This window comes from Colius striatus, chromosome 10 (genome assembly GCF_028858725.1).
Source record: "Colius striatus isolate bColStr4 chromosome 10, bColStr4.1.hap1, whole genome shotgun sequence".
NCBI lineage: Eukaryota > Metazoa > Chordata > Aves > Coliiformes > Coliidae > Colius > Colius striatus.
The window spans coordinates 11,913,230-11,922,117 of NC_084768.1; the positions used below are offsets into that span (position 1 = coordinate 11,913,230).

The window sequence follows — 8,888 nt, forward strand, 5'->3', positions numbered from 1 at the left end:
TCTAAAAAAAGAGGAAAAAAAAGTTTTGATTATGACCTATCTCAGATTTTATATGTTACATCATACATTATTTTAATATGATTTTAGTCTCATTTCCTGAAAAAAAAAAAAGCAGCAGCAGTTGGTGTCAGAACATGCTTTAGTAAATAGGAGTTACACATTAATGTTTCATTAAATAAGAATACATTTATTATTTAACATGTGGCTTATCCTATTTTCCTGTAATGAAGTTATAACTATTTCTGTTATTGCAATGGGATTGAGCAGGACTTCTAACTAGTCCCCAAGCAATAAAGGGAAGGCTGCAGACAGATCCCACCACAGATGTGACTGGCTGCATCCTCCTCCGGTGGGGCCTGAGGCACTCTGGGACTAGCACCTCTTCTGGTCGATCCTGCCTGTGAAGGGGTGTCAGGGTCTGCTTTCCCCTCCCCTGAAGGCCTGTGTCCAGGTATGTGATCTCATGCTATAAGCAGTATAGAGCTGAGCCATAGGGCTATGCCTGTGGCGGCTGAGTGACACCACCAGCACTTCTGTTGTGATCATTTTTTGGCTGGGGCAGTGTTTGATAGAGGCTGGACCAGACCCCAGCACAGTGTGGTTTTGGCTTTACATTCCAAGCTGCAAACCATCTTCAGCTGTTTTATCACAGATACACTCCATAGTGAGCACATACAGAGGCTCAAACACACAAGTCTTTTTTCAAAAGAAAGATGAGATAAAAATTACACTCCTTAAAAACCAGAACATACAAACTTTGTAAAAAGGCAATATACAACAAAGCATAATGTTTATTTTTAATCCCACTTCATTATATTTACATAACTATACATTAATCTTTATTACCTCTGAGAATTATTTTTGTCATGTTTTCTAATAATGTCCATAATATTATCTCCTGTTACAAGACTATTCTGTAATTGTTTCTGTCTCTGTTGTTCCCTTCTCTTTTGGTCATGAAGATATGGGGAATTGAGTAGCTGTGGGGGAAGAATGGTGCCTGTTGGTTTTACTCTCTTCACAACATCCCAGAAGAGCTTCTTGCTGTTGTTATTGATAAAAGTAATTGCGGTTCCACTGTGACCCAATCTCCCCGCCCTTCCAACCTGAAAAAGCAAAACGCCATTTTAAGTTATCAACATTAAATGGAAGTCCTTCAATTCTCTCTTCAATTCTCTCTCCAGTTTGTTGGCTCTTCTTGTAGTTTATGGTCTCAAAACCAGACACACTAGAATCTGTGAGTATTGTGGCTTCATGAATGCCAAAAATAGGGTAATAATTAGTTCTCTTGTTCTGCTGGGCAAACTGGGTTTGGAGTGTGTGTACATATATGTAAATACTCACACACACACATGCACAAACCACCAATCACCTTCTTTAAAGCTGGAAACTCTCAGAAAAAAAAAATTAAAAATCAGAGGTGGTATTGACTAAGAAGAGGCAAATCGAAAGCTCACAGCTGGTTTCCTGATTGCATTGTATGTGTATTCCACACTGCACTTGAGCTGCAGCAGAAAGAGGAGTATTTGACCATGGACATTAAAATTTCCATTGTGGATGGCATCCTTCTCTATTCCTTTCAAATAATGTTTTAGCAATGTATTTATTTACCTGATGTACATATTCATCCATACTTGAAGGCATATCAAAATTTACTACCAGTTTGACATTGACTAGGTCAAGCCCTCGTCCAAGCACTCCAGTACTCACTATAACTTCATACTTCTCTTGAAGTAATCCCTGGCAAGAAAAGAATAAAGAAAAATTAATTCCTTTCTCCTTGTTTTTATTTTCTACCTCTCCAAGCATAGGTTAGGGTTAGTTATACAGTGTGAGAACACACCCTATGGGATTACTGTATTGCAGAAAAGGGAATGCCCCCTTGTATTCTTGATTCAAACAGGAATATAATTCACAGAGCTAATTCAAGACAGATCAAAATAATAATTTTAATTAAAAATCATAAATTCAAATGGATATTTAAATTTCCATTTCAAAGCAAATAAATACTAGAGACTATTTCCTAGGTTATCTGCATTTTAAATGGCATTATCATCTACAGTATTTCTGGGTGCCATCTGTCTCTCTTTTTCCCCAGCAATACACCAGGTTTTACTACAGAAAAGCCCTCAGGGACCCACCTTGAAAAAAAAAACAATCACTGGCAATTTAAAATTTATCAAAACCTCCATAACTTTAAGAGGCACAAACCTGTAATATGTCTGTTCTTTCCACCTGAGACTTTTCAGAGTGCATAGCGGTACACTGCAACCCTGTAATCTTACGAACAGCATCGCTCAACAGATCTGCTCCCAGCTTACAGTCCACAAACACCAACACTGGAGGCTTGAAGAGTTTCTTATCCTGTAAAATTAGGCAGATTACAGAAGAAGGTATTACAACAGTTTGCTGCTTATCATCAGCAACTTTGATTCAATTTCTTCTGCATGTTATCTATAGTGTTAACATGACTTGTAGACGAATACATGTTTTTAGACTCTAGAGAAGCAACAAGATACCAGTTACAAAGCTACACAAATACATACATGATAAAGATATCCCAGCACGGCAATCTAGTTTGCTGCTGTCCAGACGGAGGTGGGAGGAACAGGGGTGGAGTAATCCCTGAAAGCAATTAAAGCTCTTACATTACAGAACTACTGAACTAGTTACATGCTTAACCTTACTCCACCTCTTCACTAAATAGAGATTAGAATTAAAGATGAGAACCTGAGATGTGTAAAGACATGAACAGTTTTATAAATTGTTCGTATGATAAAAATATTACACTTACATTCAGTATTTCAAACAGCTTTTTCTTCTTAGATGGTTCTTCTACCCACAAGATAATTTGGCGAACATTGGAACATGGCAGATTCTTTTCTCCAATTGTTATTCTTACAAAATTGTGCAGCAGCTGATTTGCTAAGTGTTCAATGCCCACTGGAATTGTGGCTGACACCAGTATGGTTTGATGATCATGAGAGATGCCTTCTAAAATATCCAGAACTTGCTGCTGGAAACCCATTTTTAACATGGTGTCCACCTACAAAAAAAACCAAAAACATTAGATTTGTACCAGATTTATCCATCAACAGCAGAATCCTGCATGTGAATTGACAGAACAGCGATGATGTGTATGACTGCCAATCCAAACACAGGAGTGTTTTCAGTCAGAAAAAAGCTAAGTGAGAAAATGCTAAACAAATGGTCCATGCTGGTCTAGCAGTATTACCCTGTCAGGTACCTAAGTCTTTCAAAGCCAACAGAACATGCATTGTTCAAACACACTTCTAACTGTGTTAAAAGCTGAATTTTCTCTTAAGAAACAGATTTTATCTTTATAACAAACTCTCTGTATGCTTAATCAGTTACACTAGCCACTCACACTGGCTCTTCAAGGATCTCTGCATAGGCACTACGGCCCCAATAAGTAAGAACTTACTTCGTCCACCACTACAATTTTTATGGCATGTAGTTGAACAGAACTTTGCTTTAAAATCTCAGTAAGTCTTCCAGGTGTTGCTATTATAACCTAAAAAATAAAAGAAAAAACAAAAGAGGGTAAAAAACATAAACGAACAAAACCACAAAACACAGGAGTTATAAATTCCCTGAAAGGCCATATGACTGTCCTAGAAAAACGATAGTTACATTGGTGAGAAGAGCACTAATTAATGAAATCAGCTGTGTCTGAAAAAAATCGTAAAACTTTTATGGACAACTTCATAAATTATGAAGGCTCAAAAGGAAATGGAACCTTTTAGAACTCTAATGGAAGTGTCTAAATACAAGCAATGTAATCCACATTAAAATCCCTGTCATACAACTTGTGATACATCACACAACCTCTGCATATTTCAGTCTTTAAAAGCAGTACTATCATGCATGAAACTTTTTAAAAAACAAAAAAAAAAAGTATTACATATTTAATCAGAAGTCAAAATGTTAAATAAAACCACAAAATCTTGTATTGCTGTAAAATATTCAAGAGCTGACCATTATTTTAGTACTTTAAACTTAAGAGAAAGTGCCCATATAAGTAAATCGTAACATTTCTCTTTTCTGTGACTGACATGAAAACAAAACTCTCTCCACAGGATCTTTCTCTGCTATAGTCCATACCTTAACATTTTGCTTGAGACGGTGAAGCTGTGGTGGCAGTGGTAAACCTCCTACCAGGAGAACTGTTCTCATGTTTGGCAAACCAGCCATCAGTTCTTTAGCTTGCCTCTCTATTTGAATTGCTAACTCCCTTGTTGGTGCCAAAATAAGGGCAGATGGAGCTTCTGTCTAGAAAGAGGAGAAGAAATCCATTGAACACAGAATTACTTTATCATTTAGATAAAAAAGTTTTCAAAAAATTTAATCTCCTGGTACTAATACACTGTACAGTGCAGATAACTGTGGATACAATTAGACTGCTAATAGAGCTTCTATTCAAAGACAGAAAATAGGAAGGGAACAGATCTTTAAAAATGCTGGCAAAGGCAGTCTATCTCTCAATTACTCATGTTTTGAAAATAAAAATAATGCCTGTGTAAACAGACTGTTAGAGTAGCTTTCTGACAAAAAAAAAAGACCCGGAAAGTTAGCAGTTATTTGTAAAGATTAGCTTTTTTCTGTTTTACGTATTGTACCGAATCCTTAACAGAAATTCAAAATAAATTCCATATGAACTCAATACATGTGCTGCTAGTTGAATCCAGACATCATAGAAAAAATGTTTTTAGAGGTTTTGATTGTATAGGAAGAGACCATTTCCCTTTACTGTATTGCACCACTACATATTAAGTTTGAGGCAGAGAAAATAAATGGTGATAGGAACTTTATAGTTAAAACCTATATCTGAAATTTAAAAGCAGATTTAATAGCCAAGTAAAGATGAATCATTTAAGTGGTAACATCATAATTTTTCTTTTCCTGTGCATAAGGATTCTCAACCAAATCATCACCTCACAGATACTTCCACAACAAATTTACAGGGTAGGAATTCCTCTCAGACTGAGTTCTTAATTCCAGTTAACGCATACTAAGAAAGTAAAAAGAACATCAGGTGAAATAGGAGAGGCATTAAGAATGTCTCCATTCTTAAAAATATTGCCATAATACTTTGAAGATAGAAGAGTTACTTAAACCTTATTAATTTGTAATAAATACAACACACATACACAAATATTTGTCTGTGTATGTATCCATAAAGGCATCTAAACAGTCCAAAACATCAATGAGGATCAGGTCCATAATTTTCAAACCTACTCTTACACAGCACTTCTTGAGTAAAACCACTAAAGCACAGAGGTTGCACTGAGCCACATACAAGGTACAGAATACTATTTGCCATTACTTCTCATCACACATTCATGTCCTTACAAAAAGCACAGTAAAAGTTTTAATTGCTTTTTTCCCCACAATATCAAACAGGAGATTACCTAACCAGAAGATTTCAGAAGTTTTATTACCCTAAACTCCTGTATCTATTCGATGGTCAGCTGACCATATCCCAGTGGAAATTACTCTGTGAAATTATGCAAATGTTAAAAAAATCTCCTTCTGCCACCTGATACATGAAGATACAGGGTCAAATCTTGCCAAAGGTCTGCAATTATTTTCACTTTCAAGTCACTTATGAAGTTTTACGCAGAATTTACTCCCCTTTCTAACAAGGAGAAACTCTATACTAGGTAATATTAATAGAGCTCCTTTATCTCCAGACCAAAGCAAAAAAATATCCAAAGTCACTGAAAATAGTCAGCACTTACCCACTCCCAAGAATCAGTGGTCCATCAATCAAAAATAAATTAAAACATCAATAACATCAATAAAACCTCCTACAAGGACAGGTTCAGTTACACTTGGAACCCAAAAGACACAGCTGCAAACTACTTCTGCTATACACGTCAAATTTTGTTACCTCTTTCAAAACCTTCATAATGACAGGGAGAAGGAAGGCTGCTGTTTTCCCAGAGCCCGTGTCTGCACTAGCCACAATATCTCTCCCTAAGAGTCCAACAGGGATCATCTGCATTTGGATGGGAGTTGGGACTTCATAGCCAGAATTCTTTAAATTGTGGTTTAAAGTTTCAGGAAAACCACAGTGTTCAAACTCAACAATAGGTCTTGGTATGTGATGGCCCTGGACAGCAATACCCAGCTGCAGTTTAAGGTTCTCAATCTGCTCATCTCGCAAACCTAAAATAAAGGCATGATCTTTGTAGAAATAAGGTGTATTAAGCAAGTCAGCTTCTGCTTGAGATTCTGCTTTTGTGAGTTCATCAGATTTTAGCTTCCCCTCCTTTGTTTGACTTTGTAGAAGGTGTTTGGCTTTACATTCCAAGCTACAAACATCTTCATCTGTTTTATCGCAGATGTACTCTCCGTAGCGACCACATACAACGCACACAGGTTCTCCAGGTTCTGCCCAACGCTGGGATTTGCTGAAGGACTTTATGGGTTCTTCCAAAGAGCTCTCTTCAGCAGTATTTTGGTTGTCCTTCCCTGAAGTTGTACTAGCAACACCAAGGTCTCCAGCTACAGGTTCTGTGCACTCTTGTATAGCTTCATTCAAACCGCATCTTGAAGCAGAAGATTCTGTTCTAGCTGACTGACAGTCTTGGAACTTCGTGGTCTCCTCTAGTAAAGAGCCTCCAGAAGACAACTTATTTTTCTTAGATGTACAACTTTTGTCCTCATCAGCAGTCCTCTTGACTTTAACAGATCTCGGTAAAAACATGCTTCAATACACTAGAAAGAAAATTGTTGCAGTTGTTAGAAACAACTACTGTTGAGAAAGGTACATTTTCCTGTTACCATAAAAATAACTGAAGTCTAGGAGATACAGTGGCAAGCTTTTTCAGGGATTAGGAGCTGGTTCCTAGAAACTGTCTTGTTTAAAAATTATCTTGGTCTTAACAATGTTTATGCAATGTAAAGCAATATTTTAAACTAACAGTGGAGACAGAAAATAGAGAGATACACCTACAGTTAGTTTTCACTGTTGGACATTTGTAGTTGAATAAAAAAGCTGATTTTCACTGTGTGGAAATTTACCCATTATCCATGTACATCTTTGAAGATTTTAGTAGTTTCTGAGATGTAGAAACAAAATATACTTTCTTCTACACTAACAAAAACAAACAAAATCCATCAGTTTTGAAATGTGACAGTACAGGATCCACCCAAGACCACTCCTTTTATTGTCCTTTTCAAAGTCCACTCAAATTTTAAAAGGTTGGGAACTTTGAGATCTGTTTAGATTCCTGCTGTGTTTCTTCAGGATGTCAGACGAGCAAAGACCTCCACAATCAATTTGTCAGATCTCTACTGCAACACGAGGAAGATAAATTAAGGACCCATACATAACCACAACTTCTATATTCTGACACTTTCAGCGGTTGACTTTGAAACTCATGTTGTTTTCTCACTAATCGTTTAGTACGGTAGAAATTACTTTTAAAAGTACAGAAAATAGAAATATTTTATTCTGAATTAACCGTACTGTGGGTACCGGCGCCTGTCAACTTTTTAACCTCAGCTTTCTAAAAACTCACAAAGCTATCTCTTTTTACAGTTTTTTTACTGCCTTGGTCAAAGCAACCCCGAGCCATGAGGCGGCAGCAGGAGGCTCCCCGGTCCGATGGCCCCTGCTGACGGAAACCGGCGGGCGGAGCTGCGGCGCCTGCGTGGAAGCTGCTCCCCACCGGCGTTGGATCAGATGCCAGATCTCAACGCCTCATTCTTCGCAACAAATAAGAACTTCCCACAACAAACCAATTTACGAACTCGGCAGCTTTTAGGTGAGGGGGGAAAACCGTACTCACAAAGAGTGCCCGACTGCCCAGAAAGACTCTACCCCTAAGGGGCTTGGTGGGAGGCTCCTGGCCCAGCCGCCATCGTTGACCGCCCTGGGAAGCCTCCTTCCCGCGGGGCTCTCAGGCAGCGCGGCACACTCTTCCTCCTTCGGCCCCAACCCTCCTCCTCTCCCACCCAGACACGGGAAACCAACAGCCGCTCGCTCCCGCCGCCCTGCCCGCGCCCCCAGCCGCACTGCTGCGAGGCGGAGCCGACCCCACCTCCTCCTCCTCGCTGGCGGCGGAAGGACGTCGCCTCACGCAGCGCTCCCGGCCGTCGGTCCGCTACCGCCTCTCCTCACAAAATGGCGGCGGCCGCACGCACGTCGCGCCGGGCGAGCGGCCGGCGACAGCAGGGCCCCACCGCCGCTGGAGAGCAAGCGAGAGGGCCGGCCGGGGACGGGGCGCACCGCGCAAAAGGAGGCACAGGGCGGGAGCTGGGGGGGAGCCGAGAAACGCTGGCGGCCATCCTCACCCTGAGGCGGGGCGGGAGGCGCGGGCGGCCGGCCGGGTCCGCGCTCTTGGGCGGAGTGAGGAAAACAGCAGCGCCGGGAGGTGTCAGCGCTGAGCTCAGTTTCGGTGCGGGCCGGCCCGCGCTCCCGTGCTTGGAGCCTAAGTTGCCAGATGCTAGACACACCAGTGCTTGCACACATGAGAAAAACATATTATTACAGTGCATGATGGAGGCCTAAGGTATCCCAGAGAAATGCTTTGACCCACTTAAAGTGCAGGGTGAGAGAGCTGTTCATACATTGCAAACTGAGTACAGTATTTTTATTTTCATTAGTAAACAGGCATTCCTTATTTAAACTATATCACAACACATTAGAACAGCCGAATTTATCATAAGTCACTGCAAGGCAGATGAGACTGAGCTTCAACTAGGTGTGACCAGTACCCTAAGCAAACTAAGTTCGTGGAGAAGAGTACCAGGACTTTGATGTGTGCCCACTGAGAGGGCTGATGGATTCTGCTGCTTGGCCATTGTGAACAGGGTGGTCACTGCTAATCGTTTTCCAAGGACTCAGGTCACCCAAA

At 40.3% G+C, this 8,888-nt stretch overlaps 1 protein-coding gene across 2 annotated transcripts; it reads right to left on the reverse strand.

The window, feature by feature from the left end:
• Positions 1-209: 209 nt before the first annotated feature.
• Positions 210-8,368, reverse strand: DDX59 (DEAD-box helicase 59). Of its 2 annotated transcripts, none has more exons than XM_062003632.1 (8): positions 8,073-8,368; positions 5,915-6,744; positions 4,126-4,293; positions 3,446-3,535; positions 2,795-3,046; positions 2,212-2,364; positions 1,612-1,740; positions 210-1,106 (listed from the first exon to the last, which is right to left on the reverse strand). In XM_062003632.1, exons 2-8 carry the CDS (start codon positions 6,731-6,733, stop codon positions 843-845), a joined length of 1,875 nt encoding a protein of 624 aa, XP_061859616.1. In that variant the 5' UTR covers positions 6,734-6,744; positions 8,073-8,368; the 3' UTR covers positions 210-842. The 2 variants fall into 2 exon arrangements, with proteins under 2 accessions (XP_061859616.1, XP_061859617.1); XM_062003633.1 differs by having other exon boundaries at positions 7,821-8,368.
• Between the last annotated feature and the right edge of the window lie 520 nt (positions 8,369-8,888).